Source organism: Hordeum vulgare, chromosome 3H, assembly GCF_904849725.1.
Source record: "Hordeum vulgare subsp. vulgare chromosome 3H, MorexV3_pseudomolecules_assembly, whole genome shotgun sequence".
NCBI lineage: Eukaryota > Viridiplantae > Streptophyta > Magnoliopsida > Poales > Poaceae > Hordeum > Hordeum vulgare.
This window is the reverse complement of record NC_058520.1, coordinates 160,877,622-160,903,402: the sequence shown is the minus strand read 5'-3', so window position 1 is coordinate 160,903,402 and position 25,781 is coordinate 160,877,622. Positions and strand designations below refer to the sequence as shown.

Sequence of the window (25,781 nt, the reverse complement as noted above, 5' to 3'; positions counted from 1 at the left end):
TACCCTGCAAAAACAAGTTAGACGTCCTCTAATTTTGTAGTTGCATGTTTTACATGGTGACCAAGGGTATCTAGTAGGATCGCATCTTACTTACGCAAACACCACAACGGAGATATATGAGTTGCTATTTAACCTCATCCAAGGACCTCCTCGGTCAAATCCGATTCAACTAAAGTTGGAGAAACCGTCACTTGCCAGTCATCTTTGAGCAAAGGGGGTTACTCGTAACGATGAAACCAGTCTCTCGTAAGCGTACGAGTAATGTCGGTCCAAGCCGCTTCAATCCAACAATACCGCGGAATCAAGAAAAGACTAAGGAGGGCAGCAAAACGCACATCACCACCCACAAAAACTTTTGTGTTCTACTCGAGAAGACATCTACGCATGAACCTAGCTCATGATGCCACTGATGGGGAACGTCGCATGGGAAACAAAATTTTTCCTACGCGCACGAAGACCTATCATGGTGATGTCCATCTACGAGAGGGGATGAGTGATCTACGTACCCTTGTAGACCGTACAGCAGAAGCGTTAGAGAACGCGGTTGATGTAGTGGAACGTCCTCACGTCCCTCGATCCGCCCCGCGAACAATCCCGCGATCAATCCCACGATCTAGTACCGAACGGACGGCACCTCCGCGTTCAGCACACGTACAGCTCGACGATGATCTCAGCCTTCTTGATCCAGCAAGAGAGACGGAGAGGTAGAAGAGTTCTCCGGCAGCGTGACGGCGCTCCAGAGGTTGGTGATGACCTTGTCTCAGCAGGGCTCCGCCCGAGCTCCGCAGCAACGCGATCTAGAGGAAAAACCGTGGAGGTATGTGGTCGGGCTGCCGTGGAAAAGTCGTCTCAAATCAGCCCTAAAACCTCCGTATATATAGGTGGGAGGGAGGGGGCCTTTCCTTGGGGTCCAAGGACCCTCAAGGGGGTCGGCCGAGCCAAGGGGGAGGACTCTCCCCCCCCCCAAACCGAGTTGGACTAGGTTTGGTGGGAGGGAGTCCTCCTCCCTTCCCACCTCCTCCTTTTTTTCCTTTTCCTCTTGATTTTTCTTCTCTTGGCGCATAGACCACTTGTGGGCTGTCCCACCAACCCACTAAGGGCTGGTGTGTCTCCCCCAACGCCTATGGGCTTCCCCGGGGTGGGTTGCCCCCCCCCCCCCGGTGAACTCCCGGAACCCATTCGTCATTCCCGGTACATTCTCGGTAACTCCGAAAACCTTCCGGTAATCAAATGAGGTCATCCTATATATCAATCTTCGTTTCCGGACCATTCCGGAAACCCTCGTGACGTTCGTGATGTCATCCGGGACTCCGAACAACATTCGGTAACCAATCATATAACTCAAATACGCATAAAACAACGTCGAACCTTAAGTGTGCAGACCCTGCGGGTTCGAGAACTATGTAGACATGACCCGAGAGACTCCTCGGTCAATATCCAATAGCGGGACCTCGATGCCCATATTGGATCCTACATATTCTATGAAGATCTTATCGTTTGAACCTCAGTGCCAAGGATTCGTATAATCCCGTATGTCATTCCCTTTGTCCTTCGGTATATTACTTGCCCGAGATTCGATCGTTAGTATCCGCATACCTATTTCAATCTCGTTTACCGGCAAGTCTCTTTACTCGTTCCGTAATACAAGATCCCGCAACTTACACTAAGTTACATTCCTTGCAAGGCTTGTGTGTCATGTTGTATTACCGAGTGGGCCCCGAGATACCTCTCCATCACACGGAGTGACAAATCCCAGTCTTGATCCATACTAACTCAACTAACACCTTCGGAGATACCTGTAGAGCACCTTTATAGTCACCCAGTTACGTTGCGACGTTTGATACACACAAAGCATTCCTCCGGTGTCAGTGAGTTATATGATCTCATGGTCATAGGAACAAATACTTGACACGCAGAAAACAGTAGCAACAAAATGACATGATCAACATGCTACGTCTATTAGTTTGGGTCTAGTCCATCACGTGATTCTCCTAATGACGTGATCTAGTTATCAAGCAACAACACCTTGTTCATAATCAGAAGACACTGACTATCATCGATCAACTGGCTAGCCAACTAGAGGCATGCTAGGGACGGTGTTTTGTCTATGTATCCACACATGTAAATGAGTCTTCATTCAATACAATTATAGCATGGATAATAAACCATTATCTTGATACAGAATTATAATAATAACTATATTTATTATTGCCTCTAGGGCATAATTCCAACACTGATGAGGCTAGCAAATATGAGGAGGAAAGAGTGTGTATGTAAACAACACTAGGATTTCAACAAGGAATAGAAATGCTTACTCATCATCACCATGTCTTTTTAACTTTTTAGATGAACACGAAGTTTAACATATCTTAATATTTACACCTATCTAAATTAATAATAATGCACTCACACCTTTTTCATATCACCACATCAGTTTCATTAACCCACGATTTCTCTATATGTGCTACATGATAGTTTTAATTATCACTTATTGAATACTCATTATTTTTGATCTAGTCTTATCACCCATGAAAATTACCATCACTATTTTTCCATATATGAAACAAATATAAGTGAAGAATGAGAGCATAATATTTCTATAAAATCTACACGCCACCATTCTCAAAAAGATATAAGTGTGGTACTAGAGAAACTGCCTAGCTCAAAAGATATAAGTGAAGAACATAGAGTATTCTAACAAAATGTGATGATGTCGTATCTCTCTAAAATAGGTGTCTACTGCAAAAAAAGATTGTGGTAAACTTAAAGTAAGAAAACAAAAGAAAACAACGCTCCAAGCAAAACTCATATCATGTGACAAATAAAAATACAGCTCCAAGTAACAGACCGATGGATTGAGACGAAAAGAGGGGATGCCTTCCGGGGCATCCCCAAGCTTAGACACTTGAGTCTTCCTAGAACATTACCTTGGGGTGCCTTGGGCATACCCAAGCTTAGCATTTTGCTGCTCCTCAATCCTTTTTCCATCAGGACAATATACAAAACTTGAAAACTTCAGTCACATAAAACTCAACAAAACTTCGTGATCTCCGTTAGTATAAGCAATATATCAAATACTTTCAGGTACTGTTAAAAGTTGATTCATATTTTATTTTACCATAGGTTACTGTATCTTAACTCCTCCATGTCTTATACCCCCGTCCCCCTCCCCTCCCCCCCCCCCCCCCGCCCCGCGATACAATCCATAACATCATCAAAACAAGCAAACTACACATGCGAAAAACAGAATGTGACTCAAACAGAACCATATGTAGTAATGTGTAATGAACCTATAGTTATGTAACTCCAAAAATTCTGAAAAATTAGGAAGACTTGAATAATTTTTATAGCAATAAGGTGTAAAAAATCAGCTTAAAAATACATACCTGTAAAATCAGAGAAATTATGTAGTGGACGTCGAAGTTTCTGTTTTTTTACCGCATCAATTCTACTCATCATGCAAATCATCCCAAAGACTTTACTTGGCACAAACACTAACTTAAACATAAAAACACAATCATTACGGAGGCAATAATCATGTTATCACAATCTAACATAAAGTAAAGAGCAAAAATAAAGATAAATATTGGGTTGCCTCCCAACAAGCGCTATTGTTTTACGCCCCTAGCTAGGCACATTGCATTGTTTCAATTATTGTCATCTTTGACACTCAACCCTAAGTGGATCTCATGACTGATTAATATGGTGGTATAATTCTATTTATATGGAAGTGTTCCATTTCTTTCTTTGATGGAAATTGGAACCTTATATATCCCTCTTTCATGTCAATGATTGCACATATAGTTCGAACGAAGGGTCTTCCAAGTATAATTGGACAAGTAGGGTTGCAATAAATATCAAGAACAATGAAATCTACACGCACATAATTTTTATTTGCAATTTTCAAAACATCATTTATTATACCGAGGGGTTTCTTGATGGTAGAATCCTCAAGATGCAAGTTTAGGGAACATTCTTCAGTATTAGTGAGACCAAGCACATCACATAAAGTTTTAGTTAAAGTTTATACACTAGCACCAAGGTCACACAAATAATTGAATTCATATTTATTTATGTTAATTTTGATAGTAGGTTCCCACTCATCATGCAACTTTCTAGGAATAGAAACTTCAAGCTCAAGTTTCTCATCATAAGATTTCACCATTGCTTCCACTATATGTTGAGTAAAAGCTTTGTTTTGTTCATAAGAATTGGGTGAGCTAATAATGGATTTTAGGAAAAATACATTATACCAAAGAGCAATTATCATAATTAAAGTCCTTGTAACCCAAAATAGTGATCACATAACTATATAAAGTTTTGACCTCTCCAAACCCACTTTTTCAGTTTTAACAGTAAAATCATCACCCTCCAAGCAAACGTGGTGCTCCTTTAATAGAGTTAACTCATATTGAGATCCTTTATAATTAACATTCACATTAGTAAAGAAAGATTCAATAGTAGAAGTACCAATCATTTTAAGATCTTCATCATGATTCTCGTAAAAATCAGGTGGAGTAGATTTTTCAAAAAATTCCCGCTTAGCTTTCAACTTAGAGGTTCTCTCATTACTTTCATTAATATAAACATGGATATATTTAATAGTCTAATTAAAATCATGCTTAGGAGGCAAAGATTTTTTAAGAGTTTCTACAGCAAGAGCAATCCTATCCATGTGTTATAGCAAAAGTATCAACAACATGAAAATTTTCTTCTACCATAGTATTGAAAACTTTCGGAGAATTAATGAATTCCTTTATTGTGTTCTCAAGATCATAGGGCATCCTGTTGGAATTTGTAGAGGAATTTCCATAAGATTACCATAATAATTGTCATAACCATTAGGATTATTACCGAGATATGGCCTAGCATGGAAATTACCCCTATAAGCATTGTTGTTGAAATTATTTTGCGACACAAAGTTCACATAAATAGCATCATTATTTTGTTCAATCAAGGTAGAAAATGGCATGTCATTAGGATCATCATGAGTATTTTTATTAGCAACCAAATTCATAAGAGCATCCACTTTTTCACTCAAAGTAGCGATTTCCTCAACATAAATTACCTTCTTACAAGTTGGAACTCCTTCGGTATGCCAATGAGAATAGTTGGACATGATGTTGTCCAAAATTTTGGTGGACTCTCCTAAGGTCACCTCCATGAAGGTACCACCTGCAGAAGAATCTAGAAGATTTCTCGACACAAAGTTTAGTCCCGCATAGAAATTTTGGATAATCATCCGCAAGTTTAAGCCATGCGTTGGACAATTTCTTATCATTGATTTCATCCTCTCCCAAGCTTGTGCAACATGTTATATTGCTATTTAAAATTAATTATTTTATTTCTAAGGGAGATGATTTTAGCAGGAGGAAAATACTTGGCAATAAAGGCATCTTTACACTTATCCCATGTTCCAATACTATTACGAGGTAAAGATGAAAACCAAGCCCTAGATTTATCTCTTAATGAAAAAGGAAACAATTTTAATTTAACAATATAATTATCCATATCCTTTTTATTTTTCATATCACAATGTTCAGCAAAGGTATTGAGATGTGAAGATCCTTATTACGGCTTCCCGAAAATTGCAACATTATCCTTATTACGGCTTCCCGAAAATTGCTCTTCCATGACAAGATTCAATAATGCAACATTAATATCAAAAGCATCAGCACAAGTGGCGAGTGGTATAGGAGTACTAATAAAATCGTTGTTATTAGTATCTGAGAAGTCACACAACTTAGTAGTATCTTGAGACGTGGTGACCGAGGAAGCAAAGTAAAAAAGCAAGACTAGCAAACTAGAGAGCGGAAATCCAATCTAGTGACAAGCAAAACAAGCAAAGATCAATATTTTTTGTGTTTTAACTTTTTTATGAGAAAAACTAAATATACGAGAAAATAAAAAGAGGAACAAGTGAATGAAATTTTGTGTGGAGTTACTTCGTAGTTGGTGATGATATTCCTCTACAAAGGCGCGAGAAATCCTTCCTCAAACTTGTAATCTGCGTTGGGTTTTCCGCAAAGAGGAATGGGATATCGCAGCACAATGTGGGTAAATATTTCCCTCAATTATGAAACCAAGGTTTATCGAACCTATAGAAATATCAACCACAACCGTCTTCAGCGACTGCACACAAAAGAACAAACAACTTGCAGCCAACGCGGCAAGAGGGTTGTCAATCCTTTTGTCTTGTTATTTGCAAGCAAGTGAGGCGTGTAGATAATTGTAGGTACCAAGATAAAATAAAAATGGTATATGCAGCAAGGTAATGAAGTTTTTATCAATATGTTGTGAATATACCCCGGGGCCTTAGCTTTTCCTAATGGCATCTGTCATGAAAAATAGCATACAATGGGTAAACAAATTACTGTTGGGCAATTGACACAAAAGCAGATAGTTGTGCGATATTCACACCAATGATCATGTCTATATACGCATCACGTCCATAACCAAATAGGCCGACTCCTTCCTCCACCTATTACTATTACTCCACTAACCAATCGCTATCGAGCATGCCTCTAGAGTATTGAGTAAAACAGAGTAATGCATGGTGAACAATGACATGATGTAGACAAAGTAAACTCAAGCAATATGAATAAACCCCATCGTTTTATCCTTAGTAGAAGCAACACAAAGACACATATTGTCCCCTTCTGTCACTGGGATATATAAATTGGCCAGGTTGAGCCTACCACAACACACCTCCCTCACCGAAGAAATATCAATCTAGTTAGCCAAACTATTTCAATAGATCGGAGAGAATTACGAAGCTATAATAATCATGGACATAGGAATCATATAAGTATTTAGAGGAGACTCAAATATTTATTATGAATAGTCTGAACATAAACCCTCAATTCATCGGATCCCAACAAACACACCCAACAAAAGGAATTACAACATATGGATCAAAACAAAGATGCGATGATCATTGTATTGAACATGAAAGAGAGAGAGAGATTGCCATCTAGGTACTGGGCATGGACGTGTAGGTCTATGGTGATCTACTCAAACATCATCATGAGGGAAGCAAGGTTGATGAAGAGGCCCTCTGTGATCGATCCCCCCTCCGGCAAGGTGCCGAAACAGAGCTTTAGATGGCCTTACGTCAGAATAGAGACTTGCACCGACGTAAAAAGTGTTTCGGGACTCCCTCTAGTGTTTTTAGGGTAGATGAGGATTTATATGCCAAAGAACAGAGTCGGGAGGGCCACGAGGGAGGCAGAAGCTATCACGGCACCACCCAGACCGTGCCCGGTTGACTCGTGAGGCCTCCAGCCTTCTTCTGGTTCTCGTTGGTCTTTTATTGGTCCAGCAAAAAAATCACCAAAATGTTTCACGGCAATTGGACTTCGTTTGGTATGGAAAACCTGAAAAGTGGAAAACACGCAGAAAAAAACTACTAGCACTAGGCACTGCATCAATAGGTTAGTGCTCAAAAATAATATAAATTGGTAAATAAATACCCCAAAAGTGTTCTAGAATGATAATATATCACCATGGAACAATTAAAAATTATAGATACGTTAGAGACGTATCAAACCTAGAGTCAAAGCTGGTAGCGTAGGGAGAAATGGGTCGTCACGCCGCGAGCGCACCTCCGTCCATCCCTTATTCGCCTCTGCTCCATGCCCACTCACCCTGCTAGAGCATCTGGGAGCCATCGACGACTGTGGGCCCAGCAAATCATCATCTTCGTTGTCTTCATTGTCTTCAGCAAGAGTTGCCCATGACACAGGCCTTCCTGAGACCCCATGGACAAGCGCTGAATCCAAAGTCTAGGGTGAGCGCCGGAGCAGGGACCCACGGGAGCCAAGCATTTGTGAGACAACAAGTTGCGGCTGCACAATGTGTTGGTTGATGTGTAATACGCAACTTTATTCTTGTAGGCATTGTTGGCCCTCCGATGCAAAGTTTTGTAGAACAATAACAAATTTCCATCGAATGGATGACCTAAGGTTTGGAGGTGTAGGATTAAGATTGTCTCTCTCAAGAAAACCTGTAACTAAATACGAGAAATCTCTCGTGTCCCCAACACACCCAATACAATGGAAAATTCTATAGGTGCACTAGTTCCATGAAGAGATGGTGATACAAGTGTAGTATGGATAGTAGATACAGGCTTTTTGTAAACTAAAAATATAAAAACAAGAAGGTAGCAAGTGGAAAACATCGAGCAAAACATTGTATAAATGCTTGGAAACAAGGCCAAGGGTTCGTACTTTCACTAGTGCAATCTCTCAACAATGCTAACATATTAGAATCATATAGTCATCCCTCAACGTGCAACAAAGAATCACTCCAAAGTTCCTATTAGGGAATAACGTAATGGGAAGTTGTTGTAGGCAGCAAAACACCTCAAAGTTATCCTTTCCTATCAATCTGTTAGGTTGTTCCAATAGGTGTCACAAACAACCCTAGAGTTTGTAGAAAAATAACACCTATGATACATATCAATCAGCTCTAATATCACCTAGATACTCCAATGTCACCACAAGTATCCGTGGGTTAATTATTTTACATGCGTCAAACAAGTTTAGATTCATCATACTCAATCCAACACAAAGAACTTCAAGGAGTACCCAAAGATTTCTATCAAAGAACGTAGGATGAAAACATGCAGTCAACCCCTATGCATAGATCCCCAAGGTCACTAGAATCTGCAAGTTGACACCATAACATATATCAAGTGAATCAATAGAATACCCCATTGTCACCACGGCTATCCACATGCAAGACATACATCAAGTGTTCTCAAACCCAATATATTCAATCCAACATAACGATATCTCAAAGGGAAAGATTCAATTCATCACAAAAAAATGGCAAGGGAAGAACACCATATGATCAAACTATATTAAGAAAACTCGCGATACATCAAGATCGTGCCATCTCAAGCATACAAGATAGAGGGAGATCAAACACATCGCTACTATTACATACAATCAGCCCCGAGGGTGAACTACTCCCTCCTCATCATGGCCTGTGCTGGCATGATGGAGATGGCCACCGGATATGATTTCCCCCTCTAGCAGGCTACTGGAAAGGCTCGAGATGGGTTTTTATTTGATACGGAGAGTTGTAGCACCAGAGCAGAAGTTCTCTCCTAATTTCTAAGGATTTTGGTATATATATATAGGATTTTTCAGTTTTGGAAACATGCCAAACGGAGCCACGTGGCCCACAACTGGCTCTCATTTGGTGGTTCTTCACTCCAATATTTCTCATATGTTCCAGAAAAATCCTCAAAAAGTTTCGGGCGATTCCGAGAATTTTATTTTCTGCACAAAAAACAACACCACGGTAATTCTGCTGAAAACAACGTCAGTTTTGTTAGTTATAAATAAACCATACAAAATGCATAAAAACCATATAAAAGTATTGTAAACATAGGTAAATATGGCATGAATACTTCACAAATTATCGATATGTAGGAGACGTATCACTAGCCCACGTCGGGGGAGATAATGTTGATACTTGTGATCTGCATTAGGTTTTTCCCCGAAGAGTAAGGGATGATATAGCAGAGTATAGATAAGTACTTCTCTCATTGAGAACCAAGGTTATCGAACCAATACGATTATCACACAACCCCCGCCATCAGCGCCTACGAACAAAAGAGAAAACACTTCCACCCAACGTAGGCAAGATGGATGTCAATCCCCTTGAACTCATTACTTGCAAGCAAATGAGTAGTTTATATGATACTTGGATAAATGTAAAGTAGAAAATAAATAAAAATTAAATAATGGAAGCAAGGAAATAGTAGTGTTTGTAAATATATAAGTGAATAGACCCGAGGGCCATAGTGTTCTGTTGTGGTTTCTCTGTCGAAGAAGGCATACGGTGGGTAAACAAATTACTATTGGACAATTGATAGAAAAGTGCATATTTATGCAATATCTATTCACGACAATGATCATGCATATATATGCATCATGTCCATAAGCAAGTAGACACACTCCCGCCTGCATATACTACTATCACTCCACCCATCGACCGCTATCCAACATGCGTCTAGAGTACTAAGTAAAACAGGGTAATGCTTGGAGAACAATGACATGATGTAGAGAAAGAAAATCCAATTAGTATGAATCAACCCCATCATTTTACCCTTAGTGGAAGCAATACAAATATGTGTCTTGTCCACTACTTTGTCACTAGGATATAGAGCACCACAAGACTGAACCCAGTACAACGCACGCATCTCACTTAAGATACATCATCTAGTTGGCCAAACCAAATCAATAGATCGGAGAGATTTACAAAGCTATAATAATCATGAAAATAAGAATCATAATAAACTTCAGAGAAGACTGAAATCCTTTTCACGAATAATGTAAACATAAGCACACAATTCATCAGATCCCAACAAACACACCGCACAAAGTGATTACATCGAATAGATCATCGCAAAGATGTGATGAACATTGTATTGAAGAACATAGAGAGAGAAATCATCTACGTACTAGCTGTGGACTCGTAGGTCTGTGGTAGAATACTCACACATCACCATGGGAGAAGCAAGGATGATGTATAGGCCATCGATGATCGATCCCCCTTCTAGTCGAGCACCGGAACAAGGATCTAGATGGGAAAACGGTAGAACAGAAGCTTGCGACGGCATAATTTTTTTCTCGGGAGGCCCCCTAGGGTTTTTAGAATATAAGGGAATTTATAAGACGGAAAACGAGGTCAGGAGAGCTAGAAGCATAAGCTAACACGGCATGGACACCCCCTTGAGTGCACACTATTGGCTTGTGGGGCCCCCGAGTGTCCCATGACCTTCTCCCAAAGCTTCTGGGTCTTTTTTTGGTCCGCCAAAATCATTAAAAAGTTTCGTGGTATTTGGACTCCGTTGGTACTGTAAACCTGAAAATCCAAAAACGTGCAGAAAACAAGAATTGACACTTGATAAATAGGATAGTGCTAAAAATAGTGTGAAACAAGAAACAAATACCCCAAAAAGTATCGTAGAATTACACTCTCCAAGAGCGAATGGCTGGGCTATCGCTCGCCTGATCCACGCGTCCATTTTACTATTTTACTGTATGCTATAGTGAGTCTCGTTTGATTTGAATGTAAAAAAATGATGTTTGCTTCGTCCTTAAAAAAGAGAGAGGAATAGAAAGTTGCCTCGAGCTCCACCTGTTCTGGTTTCCTCTCCAAAAAAACCGCGTCGCACGCAACCTCTCATGAACCAACCTCTAGCCGAGCAGGTGAAACTCGGATCAGCCGCCGCCGCAGATGTCGTGGGCATCCATGGCGCAGGACGACGAGCTCGCCTCCGCCGCAGAGGAGGACGCAGTCGCCGCCGACGACAGGGAGGAGGAGGAAGCTGGCAGGATGGGGAGGCGACGGTGAGGCTCACGAGGGAGTAGCGAGAGCTGCACAGGTTTCAGGACGTGCTGCCGAAGGACGACTGCATATAGATGCTTCAAGAGGGTCAAGGGCCACCTCATCAACATCCTTGCCGGCCTGGAGCTCGTGGCTGAGTATATGCCCAACGACACCCTCACCAAGCACCTCTTCCACTATCTCACCACGACGCCAGCCTACTCTACCTACCTTACCCCAGGCTCTCCGACCAGCTCCTCCACACCATCCTCCAGCTCCAACAGCTCAAAGACAAGGCAAGTATTTTGGTTTGTTCTGGTTTGATCTTGTGGTGCGCGCGTGAGGTTCTCGACTGATGGATCTCCAGTTGCTGACTGGAAACTCATCGGATTGTCCCAAGCGTTCAACACAACTCTGCACCTCTTTGAGGCCTTTTTGTGAGTAACAAATTTCTGAAGAGAGATGACACATTCAGACAGTCTTTTGTGTTTTTAGTTGTAGTAGCATATGCTTGCTACAATGTTTACTGATATTGAATAGTTCGATTGGATGCGGCTACACTCTTTACTAATGCAAGAAAGAAAAGAGCTATTTGATCTTGTCAATCATGAGGTATTTAGAGTTCCATACCTGCAGCAATTGTTCTTTGTTGTGACGTGTGTCACTGAAACTCGGTACCAACTATGGAACAAGATGCTCAACTGAAATCATCATTTGCATTTGCTAGGCCTCATGTCGGAAAATTACGTTCTTATAGTAGGTACTACCGGTTGAAAACATATGCAGATTGACTATGTATATGATCCTCTTATTTACTAATCCCTCTGTCCTGAAATACTTATCAAAGGAATGAATGTTTTTAGATGTATTTTAGTTTTAGATGCATCCATTTTTATCCATTTCTCCGACAAGTATTTACGGACGGAGGGAGTATTTATTTATTGCCTCAAATGTAAATCAGTGGTGCATGCAAACTCCTGTCCTGATGGACCCACACTACCAATGAAATATATACCTATATTATTACATAGGTTATTGGGTATCAGTTATGTGCTATATTTGATCATGGTTATTACAAATGATGTTGATACAAGCACTGCTCTTTGGCAAAATGGGCCTCCAGACAAGCGAGTGATGTGCAATGCGTCTCGGTTGATATTGGGGGTAAATTGTTGAATTACAAATCGATGCATCGTAGGGAAGATAATGATGTTGTCGAAGCTAGAACAAACGAGCCGAAGCCATTCAAGGGGCAGAAACAATAGAAGAAGAAGGCAAACTGCGACATAGTGACGAACGAACCATGCTATGATAAGAACTTCTAGAAGATGGTGGATGGGCACAAACAATCGATCTGGTTCTGCTTCATTTATATTATAATCAGAAAGTTCTGCCCATATGGTTCTGTTAAAGTGACATGGACGGTTAGTTCTCTCTAATAATTGCTTAAAGTACTGTTGTCAAGTTGACGCTCGCTCGATGGCACTTCGTCATGCGCCCCCGCTTCCGCCACCTCGTCCCGAGCCTGATTAGCCTGATTTGGGTGCCCCACCCTGTGTTGGGTCTGGGCGTGTGTGTTTTTAGGGCTTGTTGAGTTGTGCCCTCAGCAAAACCCCGTATTATTGTCGTGTGCTACTATGTGTGTGTGTGGGGGGGGGGGCTGAACTTATGTTGGATGTTGTGCTCTGGCGGTTTGCTTTATATACAAAGCGGGGCGAAAGCCTTTTTCGGTAAATAATTCCTTAAAATATTGTTGTCAAGTTGAAACTTTATGTTCTTCACTTCATATCCTTGACGAGTATCGGACCATATATGTTTCTATTCAATTCAAACAAATAATATAAGCACTGATCTTGAAGCTTCAGATGAGGTGGTCAAAAGTTCAATCACGAAGGTCTATCCATAAGGTCATGCTTAAGGGTCTTTGGAGATACTACTTTGAAAATATGAACATATCTAATCATTTTATTTTATGTTTTCTTTGTTTACTTGTCATCATGAGAGTTCCCATCTTTTGGAAAGTAGATTTTCTAATTTGGGCACAAGGGAGACGACTTTTTTGCCGGCACGACGTTGAATTCTCCCTCCACAGATTGTTGAGCGATGATGGGTGAGACGACGATAGGTGGCACGGGATGACACTGGAGTTCGCATCTGCTGGTACGTCCTCCATCATCATTCAATAATTCCTTTGCACCAAGAAGTGGATCCTAATGGCTCACTAACATCCAAATTTTACATTTATGGCGGTTTTTGTGTTGCATGCGCCTATTACTAGGAAACGAAGCAGTCAACCTCGTTCAAACAAACTTAACTGAACTCTTTGCACAAACAACAAATAAATACAGTGTATTAAGACATTTCAGTTCTTCTACTGATATTTTGCTTAGTTCTTTTTATTCAAGGATAAATTAATTAGATTTCAAAGTTAATGGTCATTTTGTAAGTAAATTTGACTCTGGTAAGATTCTTTAGGTAGTTTATTATGTCGTCTTAATCTTTTCACCTGTGGCATATAGCTAATGGTTGTGGTCCTCCGGCCGGGATATCTTTGGCTGCAGAATTAGCAAAGAAAGGATCCACTATTGGTCTCATTGGCCCTGAGCTTCCATCTACAAAAAATTACCGTGTGTGGGAGGATGGATTCAAAGTAGCCCACTTTCGTGGCTATGGAATGCAACAATATGTTTGGATAGCTGACAAAAATGACCTCTTTGAAAAAATGAGAGTTAAGTAACATTATATGATCCTATCTTAACTTTTGTTGGAATCACTTGATCTTTTATTCCTGTTCCTTCTCAATACGAGGAAAACTGAAAATAGTACCTAGCATGAGTTCTCATTTTTTTTATAATTCTGAATTTATCAATACTGAATAAGACATGAGCGTGTTCAATAGAATATGCCGATGTTAGATTGAACTTTTTCCTTGCTCTCATGATGTAATTCTATGTGCAGGTATGTCAATGCCAAGAAGTGAATATTCTTTTCTGTAAAACATGGATGTTTGATTGATTTGGGTTCATTACTAAACTTTGTACTTCTTCTCATATGACTGTCACCTCGATAGATCTCCTTTGCATTCATTTCTGTATTATTGTTTGTTTCAAAGTATTTGTAACTTAGGTTTCTGATAAATGCAAAGCAAATTGAGTGGTGTAAGATGGTGTTGTTGTGGGAAATTGCAGTTGTTCCCAGATTGATTTAAGCTCCAACTGAATGTGTTAGTTCATCTATGCGTTTGATATTTTTTTACAGAATAATGGGGTTACACTTGTTCTAGGGGCCTTGTAAAGAGTATTCTCAATTGTATTTATTGCTTCATGTACATGTTTATATGTCTTATGAGTATTCACTTGCAGATTGATATCCTACAAAAGGAGGAGATTTATACTTGTTTGTTCAACTACTTTCACAAAACTACGCATACAAATATTGCAGCATGATTAGTGAGCATAGTAAGCTCACCATTCTCTCGTAATACGGACTTGCTAGTATCTATGAAATTACACTTTTCCGCTAAACTTTTCTTAACTCTGTTCAAATTTTGACAACTAGGCTATTATAGCACGTATATGCACATCCACAATTGTACCAGCAAGGCAGGTGCGCAAAGGGCCGCACACGAGGCGCGCCTGGCGCCCCTACCACTAGTGATAATATTATAGCATGGGCCAATCTAAAACTATAGATACGTTGGAGACGTATCAGCATGCCCAAGCTTAATTCCTACTCGTCCTCGAGTAGGTAAATGATAAAGACAAAAAATTTGATGTGACATGCGACCCAACATGTAATCTTGTGCAGGTATGATCATTGATAAATGATGAATTAACAAACATCAACATAGTAATATTCGTGAACATAAGTAACATAATCATAAATGTTCAAAGTATATCATCCTCAAAGAATGTTTACCCCACCTGCCCATTCATTTTCTCATATTAGCATGGCATGGTTCTGTCTTCAACATATAAATACAAATGTCAAGCACCACGGTGTTAAGCGAGGCAATTGGATCGTACTTTTTAATGTACTTATCTTTTTATTACTCACTCAATACATGAGCATGAACCATGGACATAGCATATAGGTGGAATAGAATATGGTGGTAGGTTTCAAAGGGGTAAAAATGGAGAAGAAAGTCTCACATCAACTCGGCGTATCAATGGGCTATGGAGATGCCCATCAATAGATATCAATGCGAGAAGTAGGGATTGCCATGCAATGGATGCACTAGAGCTATAAGTGTATGGAAGTTGTACTGAAGCAAAGTGGATGTGCATATAACTTGCGTGCTCATGAAGACCTCAGGCATTTGAGGAAGCCCATGATCAGAATATACATGCCAAGTACTATAAGGAAAAATTCCCACTAACATATGGAAGTGACAAAACATGAGACTCTCTATATGAAAAATATGGTGCCACCTTTTTTGGCACAAGTGTGGAAAAGGAGGTAGTAGCATTGTCCCTTCTCTCTTTTCTCTCTTTTCTTTTCTTCCTTTTTATCTTTTTTCTTTTTATTTGTTTTCTTTCTTTTTTTCCTTTCTTTCTTTTCTCTTTTTTTCGTCCGGATTCTCATCCCGACTTGTTGGGGAATCATTGTCTCCATCATCCTTTCCTCACTCAAACAGTGCCCTAATAATGAATAGCATCACACTTCTATTTACTTACAACCCGACATGAAAAACTTCTAAACATTATGACTCTATACGAATGCCTCACGCCGTGTACTAGGATGTGCAATGATCTAGCGTAACATATATGATAGTGATGAAAAGTGGCTTTTCCGCAGATACTATGTCGGCTACACATGATCATGCAAAGTAATATCACAATGACTGTACTAGCTATATGATGTGAGGGTGGAAGTTGCATGACAATATATCTAGGAATGGATATGGAAATTCCATGATATGTAGGTATGGTGGGTGTTTTTAGGAAGGTATAAGGTGTCTTATGTGCAACATAGTGTATCATGTCACGGGGTTTGGATGTCCGACAAAGTTTGCATCGATCCTCAAGGTGAGAATGGGCAATGCACGATACCGAAGAGGCTAGAAAATATGAGGTGGTGAGAGTGCGTACATACATGGATTCACATTAGTCATAAAGAACTCCCATACTTATCTCAAAGTTTTATTAGCTCTCTCGAAGCAAAGTACTAATTGCATGCCCCTAGGGGGAAAGTTGGGAGGAGTTAACCATCAGGCGCCCCCGACCTCATCAACACATGATTTTAATGAGGAATAAGAATGCCCACACATCATCACCAGACCATAACCAATATTTAGAAGAACATAAAATTAACATCCTTTAACTATCGACATTACAACCATGCACTCACACCCTTTTATATTACCACATCAATATGATTAACCCACAATTTCTCCTTACGTGCTACATTTGGTTTTGATTATACACTCTTTGAATACCTATTAATTTTGGACTAGTCTTATAACTCGTCCAAATTATTGTCCCTATTTATTACCTCCCAAACAAATTTAAGTGAAGAATTAGAGTACAATTATTTCTATAAAATATATACACTGTCATGCTCTAAAAAGATATAAGTGAAGTACTACACAAACTTCTTAGCTCAAAATATATAAGTGAAGCACATAGAGTATTCTAACAAATCAGGGTGAAATGTGTCTTTAACAAGTGGGTGTGTCTAGAAAACAATGATTGTAGAAAACTAAAAGAAAAGAAAACTAAGATACATGAAACTCCAAGCAAAACTCATATCCTGTATTGAATAAAAATATAGGTCCAAGTGACATACCGATGGATTGGGACGAAAGAGGGGATGCCTTTTGGGGAATCCCCAAGCTTAGAGGCTTGAGTCTTCATAGAATTTGACTTGGGGTGCCTTGGGCATCCCCAATCTTAGGCTCTTGCCTCTCCTTATTCCTTCATCCATCGTGATAACACCCAAAACTTGAAAACTTCACCACAAAAAACTCAACTGAAACCTTCGTGAGATTCGTTAGTAGGATAGGCGAACCATAAATATTAGGTACTATTACAAATTGATTCATATTCGATAATTGCATAATATACTGTATTCTAACTTCTTCATGACTTATATCCCCTCGGTATAATTCATAGCATCATCAAAAGAAGGAAAATATGCAAGCAAAAACAGAATCTGTCTAAAATAGAACAATCCATAGTGATCAGGAAAGACATCCTACTGTTGTAACTCAAAAATTTATAGAAACTTAGTAGACCCTTAGAAATTTGTATAGCAATACTGTGTAAAAAACAGATAAAAAATACATTCTAGTAAAATCAGATAAATTTTGTACTAGACGCAAAAGTTTTGGTTTTTGCACCGTATCAATTATACTTATCATTGGAATCATCCCAAAGGCTTTACTTGGCATAAAAACTAATTCAAACATAAAAACACAATCATTGCAGTATAAATAATCATCTTATCTAACATAAACAGAAAGTATTGGGTTGGCTCCCGACAAGCTCTTTCTTTATAGCCATTTAGATGGTTTGGGATAATAATGATGCTCATATAAAAGACAAGAACTGGAGCACAAAGAGAGCTTCATATAGCATGTGGAAAACACATCTAAGTCTAACATACTTCCTATGCATAGGCATTTTATAGGAAAACAAATTATCAAGACAAGTGATATCTAGTGTATAAAAATAGGAAGGCATTAACAAATTGAACATCAAGAGAGGTAAGTGAGTAACATGGAAATTTCTATAAGCATATTTGCCTATCTCATAATAATTACATGTAGGATCATCTTCAAATTCAACAATGTAGCTATCATGCAAATTATTTTCTCCATATCTGCATGCATAAGTGTTTCTAATCTTCCGAGAAAGTGGGATTAGCATCAACTAAAGTCATGACCTCTTTAAACCCACTTTTATCGAAAATTCATAGGATTGATCATTCTCCAAAGTAGAGGGATTATTATTACCTAAAGTTTATGCTCTTCCAAACCGACTTTTAGTAGTAATGCAAATATTATAATCAATAATAGATTCATCATGAAGCTTAGAATTATCAATATCACAAAAAACATCATCATTCTCACCCAATCATGATGATTAGAACAATTTACATTCGTAGAATTTATACTAACAACATTGCAATCATGCTTTTCAACCAAGTAACTATCATGAATCACTTTATAAATTTCAGATTCACGATTTTCATGCAAGACCTCATAAAGATAATCTAGTGCACTCAATTGACTAGCAATTGGTTCAACATAATCGGTTCTTTTGAAAAGCTTAGCAGGTGGATGAGGATCCATTTATATTAAAATTTTTGTTTTACTTTCTGTTTTCGTTTTACCTTGGCAGCGAGTTTTGGCATGCGCGTGCCACCGACGCGAGGAGGTCGTGGGCCCTTTGGGCATGGGGCCGCTGCAGGCTACCGGGGCAGATCTGGCCACTATGTGTCCTGTTGATGCTGGGTGAGGCGGCCTCTGCGCCTTTGGAGTGGCGGCGACTGGCCAGATCTGGTCGTCTGCCCACTCCCGGTGAGATGGTCTGGCGACACGGGCCGGTGCGTCGGATGGTTGCGTTCCGCGCCTGGATCGAATGCGTTGTGCCATGTGGAGGCAATAGCGGTGGAGTCCGGGTTGCTGGTGGTCTCTTCTTCAAGCGCGTCCACGTTCGGATCCTTCGAGCGGCAGCACCGTCCAGTTTGCTCGGTGATGTACGATGCTCCCACAGACCAGTTCAAACACGAACTCTATTGCTCTTGCGCCCGGCGATGCGGGCAACGCAATTTTGTTTGGTTCCCGTCCATGTGTTGCGTGTGGCGGTGCGGACCGGCTCGGTCCGACTGTTCCTCGACCTTTCTTGTGCGCTGTAGTGCGGAGGCTCGCCCAGATCTGGGCACGGAGGTTGAGGACGGCCTGATCCGGCTTGGTCGCCCAAGGCATGCGGACTATCCAGATTGGCGTGTGCTTGTTGTGTTCCTGCGTGCGGCCACGGCCGGGCCAACTGTGGTGCCAAATGTGCCACCTGCACGGGGCCCACAGTTTCGAAGGGCCCAAATTTTGTATATAAAACAAGCAATATTTCACAAAAAAAATCATACTCGTTGGAATTGGGACTTAGTCGATCGAAAGCTAGAGTTGGGCCCGAGTCAAGCCATCAAGCACAGGTGCTTCATCGATATTTCTTAAAAAAAAAGGAAACCGCTCGATCGATAATATGGAAGCGCTAATGTCAGTCTAAAAAGGGTACGATAGCTATAGAAAACATGATCGTCTCGTCGCTTTCGTCTCACCTGATCAATCGAATTTAGACTCTTGTCGTTGTTGCCTTCGTACTTTTCTCTCCCGAATTTTAAATTCGTTGCCTCGTCAGATCTATCTGTGACCGACTCTATCCTTCAAGTGCTTAGCGAGTCTCGCTTTTCGATTAACTTATGTTCCTATTCCTAGTTTTGAATTTTCTAGTTAACTTTTGACAGGGATCGTTACTTCGTTTAGAAATTGGTATTTACCTCCTCAGTTAAAGATTATAGTGTAGCAGTTCAACCGGACATGATCCAAAATTAGGTAAGTTAAACGGATTGTCTAATATCCAAACATTGACGCATGATCTTCAATTAATATATTCTACTTTATAATTTAATTTTATTTAATTTAGCTTTTTATCTTGTGTTTCGGTAATACAGATTTGCATTATAATGAAAAACATTAGTCTGATTTCTATAGTTGCTCGTTAACTCATTTTTTAAGTGAGATAGGGCCTTATTTTTTTAGTTTCGCACAGGGCCTCAGATTTTGCCGGCCCGGCCCTGCGTGCGGCTTCGACGGTTTCGTTTTGGGCAGTGTTTGCTTGGGGTCGTGATGCTGCGTGGCACTGGTGGCCTCGGATCCTAGGATTGTTGGTGGAAGGCTCGGCTCCGGATGAAAGTCTTGCTCGACCTTGTCGTTGCCGGCGATAACGACATCCATGGATGTCGTCTCCCTCCTTGGAGGTATCGTTGTGGAGCTGTTTGCCCTTCCTTAACAACTGGAGTGAGATCTTTGGGTGAAAACCTAAGACCAGGCACTGCCAGATTGGGTGAGGACAACATCGTTTCCTCCTTCAGGGCGTCACCTTGGAGATTCCGACGATGGATTCCGATGGTGGGCACGATTGATGGTAGAGCTTGGGTTTGTGGTGCTGCCGAGGGATCTTTTCTTTCTTTTCTTTCCGTGTTGTCCCTTTGCGGTGCTTTCCTCCTTTGAGGACTCTTGTAACACCCTCTTTTAATCAATGAATTTGACAGTTTAACTGCCGACATTCAAAAAATACAGCAGGCTTTGTCGAGGGACTCCAGTCAACTTGTAAATGGTTCCTTGCATTTGCAAATGTTTTTCTAAATGGGAGTTATATATAGAAATTCGTGTTTGACTGATGTTAAGCTTCATGCACTAGCCAACGCAACCAAAAGTATGAAGTGATGGAAAGGGCTAGGCAATCCACATCATACCATGTTAAGTTTCGTGATGAAAAGGGCTAGGCAATCCACATCATACCATGTTAAGTTTCATGCATTAGCCAAGCCAACGCAACCAGAAGTCCAAACTGATGGAGGGAGGTGGACAATATATTTCAACACTTTCCCTCACGTCTAGGCTATTTTAGTCCTTCGACGTGTGGTTGATGTAGGTCGCAGTATCTTTTTGTTTTTAATACTGTCAGGGTCTTGAACTTAAGACCTCTTGACTCGAATACCATATTGAATTCACATTTCAGCCAGTTGCTTCAAAAGTCTGAACTGATGGAGAAAGACGGGCGATATATTTCAACAAATGAGTTGATCTTATTCGTGAAAGGGAGAGAAAGAACGTCGTAAACCCTCGAAATTAAAAAGCAGAGCTCTCACAGAACTCTGAACATTTGCTTCTGCCTGACTAATTATACAAAGATCTTCTTTTCGAGCAAAACTAAGCGGTGGTTACTAGAAATATAATAAAACAATGATCCGCTAATCTTTTATATCTCCAAATATCAAATAAACCTCCGCTGGTCCATCATTCGTGCATCGACATATCAGGTTTGCTTCTAGTAGTAGTCAAAAAAAAAGAACTGCCCCGTGCGAATGAAACGAATCACTAGAAAGTTACATTATTCGTCAAAAAGAAGAAGAAAAAAACTAGAAAGTTACATTGGCATCGACGAACTACGCATATAAAGAGCCGAGGGCGACGGGCACGTATGCGTAAGTTGTACACATACCTAACCGTAGGGGGAGGCACCCGCACTACAGGACAGCAGCAGCACGAAATCCTCAGGAGCTCGGCTCCTTTCCTTCATCGGCAAGTCCCACTCTTTACAGCCACCTCGAGTTGTTGTTCCTCCGACGAGGGCGGCAAGCAAGGAACAAATCCGTGCTGCATGTACTGCCCCGCGCCTCATGCATTCATGTATATAAACCGCAAAGCCGTCCAGTCTCTGAAAGCGCGCGTCAGGCATTCAAGTATTTACTGCCTCAATCGTCAGACCATCATCAGTTACAGAGAGGTCGTGTAACCGAGTGGTGGCATTTTGCGCAAGTACGTACGCTCGGCAGAAATGGCGGATAACCTGAAGCCCGTGGCCCTCTTCCTGCTGATGCTCAACTTCTGCATGTACCTCATTCTCGCCATCATCGGCGGGTGGGCGGTCAACTTCGCCATCGACCAGGGCTTCATCATAGGTATCGCTGCTCGCCCGAAAGCTCAAGCTGTAGTAACAGAGCTACAGCCCAGTTCTTGATTTCTGATTGCCTGCAGGCCCCGAGCTGCGTCTCCCGGCGCATTTCCACCCAATATTCTTTCCGATCGGGAACTTCGCCACCGGCTTTTTCGTGGTGTTCTCGCTGCTCGCCGGCGTCGTCGGGTTGGCCTCCTGCATCGTGGGATTCAGTCACGTCCGGTTCTGGAACTACAGCAGCCTGCAGTCCGCGGCGTCGCTCGGTCTGCTCGCCTGGGCGCTTACCGTCTTAGCCATGGGGTAAGCAGAAAGCACGCGCGCTTCTGAAATTACACCATCTCATCTGTAGCAAATCAACTCGTTTAGTCTGACAGACTCTCTCTACGCTGAGCATTATCAGGCTGGCTTGCCAGGAGATCAGTTTTGACCGAAGAAATGCGAAGCTGGTAAGATTCCTCTCGCTTTTGTCGTCGCTCTGTACTTCGTCAGGTACAAATGGATGGTTTGTCAACTGATCAAAACGTTCCGGTTGGCAGGGGACCATGGAGGCGTTCACGATAGCCCTAACAGTGACGCAGCTCTTCTACATCCTCGTGATCAAGGCGGGCGGTCACGGCCCCGTCCAGGTCGAACGGCACAACGCCTTGGGCCGCTGATCGGGTCGGAGGATACGTACGCCTCAGAAGGAGCAGAGCCGCCGGAGAAAGTTTACTTGTTGTGGTTGTGATTTTTCACACATGTGAATGATGATTCTTTGAGTGGGATTGGTGAAATGAGGGGATCGGTGTTGAAGTAATAAATATATTGTGTATCCTGATCGGAGTACATAAAAGATGCAGTTGCGCTTTATGATGGAGCCAAACGCATGCGCTGCAGCCGTTCATTCGCCCGCAGCCTGCACGATCTTAATCCAGATTTAAAAAACCACACACCAACTCATTATGTATACTGGTAGAATGTATACGTGCGTACTCACGGGCGTGTCTTAGATTGCACCTATAAATCGAGCGCATATCTGTCTCCCGCTTCAGCCCCCTCCTCCCTCTCCCTCTGCCACGACTCAAAACTTAATTATAGCTCAACGTAATTTTGCCCAGTGTTAACATTTAATAGCTACAATATCCTAGAAGCATAAACACTAAATGAAAATATTAACCTTTACACGGGATAAGACAACTTTTCGAACTTCATGGACAACATACAAAAATGAATTCACATGGTAAACATTTTAATCCACTGCTAGACTTTACATGGGCACCATGGCATCAATTCTGATACTTATTCTCGTCTACTCCCTCCGTTCCTAAATATAAGTCTTTTTAAAGATTGCACTAATAGAATACATACGGATGTATATAGACATACTTTAAAATATAGATTTATTCATTTTGCTCCGTATGTAGATCACTAGTCAAATCTTTTAAAAGACTTATATTTAGGAACGGACGGAGTATATTATAAGTTTTTAAGAAAACAAGTCAAATTAGCACTAAGATGGCTCACGCAATCGCCACTTGCCCCGTCGCTCGCACCCGCCCGCACGCGCTCCAGGGGTAAAACCACACCGGCGGCAACTACTCCCTCCGTTCCTAAATATAAGTCTTTTAAGCGATTTCACTAGAGGACTACATACGGAGTAAAATGAGTGAATCTACATTCTAAAGTATGTCTATATACATCTGTATGTAGTCCTTTAATGAATCTCTAGAAAGACTTATATTATGAAACGGAAGGAGTACAAATTATTCATTCATGATTGCTAGCAGTTAACCCTCTCCTCCCACGTCCTGCATGCACGATCGCCCACGATCCCATGCACATAGCTAACTGCAGGGCCCCGCGCTCGTGTTATACATGTACCTATATATTCATGCAATGTACTCCCTCAGTTTCTAAATATAAGTCTTTATAAAGATTTCACTAGTGGACTACATACGAATGTATATAGACATATTTTAGAGTGTACATTCAATCATTTTGTTTCGTATGTAGACACATATTAAAATCGTTTAAAAGACTTATAGGAGTATTGAGGCTTGTCTTCTCCTTCGTCTGTAGCCCACTTCCGCTGCTCTCTCTCTCTTTCTCTCCCTCCAGCCTGCAACCGTCATGGCGTCGCCTGCTCCTCCACCTCCCCCACTTCCCCCACCCCCTCCTCCCCCCGACATGGCATCGCCGACGGCGCACCGGCCACCCCAAAGACTCTGGCGTCCCAAACCCATACTCTGCTCACCCCGTCTGCGTTCAACCGCGACGCCCTCCTCCTCTCTTACCCCAGCGCCTTCTCAGCAGCTCCTAACCTCTCCCACCTGGCCGGCGTCTTCATCAACCAGCAAGTTCCACATGTCCTCTCTCTCAACCCGCCCAACTTCTCACAGTGGCGGATGCTCTTCGAGGTGACCTTCCAGAAGTATGTCGTCACCGATCACATCGCCGGCCCGCCGCACACCGCCGATCCGGTGTGGATGCAAGACGATGCCCACGTTGTCTCGTGGATCTACAACCGCGTCAGCCCGGAGGTTTTTGGCCTTGTCCATCAGCGTGGTGCCACTGCTGGTGAGGTCTGGGCCTCGATCTGGAGCCTCTTCCTTGAGAACCATGAGCATCAGGAGGTTCATGCTTGGCCGATGCCCTGGCGCCCGCACGCTCCTGGCACCGGCATCATCGGCCCACATCCCGGCGGGTCTCCCCCCCTTCGCTGGGATGACCACCACCATGGCGCGGCTGCGACGCCCTCGCCCTACGGACCTCCTACCGTCTGGCACACCGGCGCCGCTCCACCGCACCCCCTCTACGGTGCTCCTGCCGGAAGCACGTCTAACAATGTTGCACCCGCGTGGGATCAGAACTCCCTGGTGCAGGCCATCAACAACATGATTCTGGAGCAACAACACCCTCCATCGCCGAGCCCCGACTGCTACTTGGACACCGGGGCCACGACACACATGGCGTCCTCCCCCGGTGAGCTGTCCTTCTCCCAACCCTGCTCCTCTACGAGCATAGTAGTCGGTGACGGTTCTTCGCTTGCTAGCACGCACATCGGCCACCATACCATCCCCACTCAAACCTCACCTCTCTCCCTCAATGATATTTTGGTGTCTCCCCATCTAATCGAAAACCTAATCTCTGTCAAAAAGCTTGCTCGTGATAACCGTGTTAACTTAGAGTTTGACGACATTGGTTGCTTTGTCAAGGACCGAAGCACGAGGAAGGTGATCCTCCGATGTAAATCTGACGATGACGAACTCTAGCCACTGTCCTCGCTATCACCACCTCTAGCACATCAAGCTCACGAGGCCGTCACCGCCGTCTTGCATGATCTGTGGCATCAACGCCTTGGCCACCTCGGCAATGATGCCCTCGAGCGCATGCTGCGGCGATCCTCCATCGACCACTCCTACGGATCTTCTAGTGTTTGTCAATCATGTTAATTAGTCAAAAGTGTGCTTCTTCCCAGTCATTCGGACCATGTTTCATATTTTCCGTTTCAGCTTGTTCACTGTGATGTCTGGACATCTCCCGTGCTAAGTGTATCTGGTTATCAATATTACCTTGTGTTGCTTGATGATTACAGTCGCTTCGTTTGGATATTTCAACTACGGCACAAATCCGACGTATTACCCACTATACGCACATTTTCCACTTTCCTCCACACGCACTTCCGACTCCCCATTCTCACTCTAGACACCGATAGCGGAAAAGAGTTCGACAACAACGCCTCTCGCCAGTTCCTTTCCTCCCTCGGCATCATACTAC

The 25,781-nt window shown here is 42.0% G+C and overlaps 1 protein-coding gene across 1 annotated transcript; it reads left to right on the top strand.

Moving 5' to 3' along the window:
- The first annotated feature begins 21,780 nt into the window (after positions 1-21,780).
- LOC123439729 (membrane protein PM19L-like) lies at positions 21,781-22,874 on the top strand. Its single transcript, XM_045116414.1, has 4 exons — positions 21,781-22,029; positions 22,106-22,325; positions 22,426-22,471; positions 22,562-22,874. The coding sequence occupies exons 1-4, from the start codon at positions 21,906-21,908 to the stop codon at positions 22,679-22,681; spliced, it is 510 nt and encodes a 169-aa protein (XP_044972349.1). The 5' UTR covers positions 21,781-21,905; the 3' UTR covers positions 22,682-22,874.
- The last annotated feature ends 2,907 nt before the right edge of the window (positions 22,875-25,781 follow it).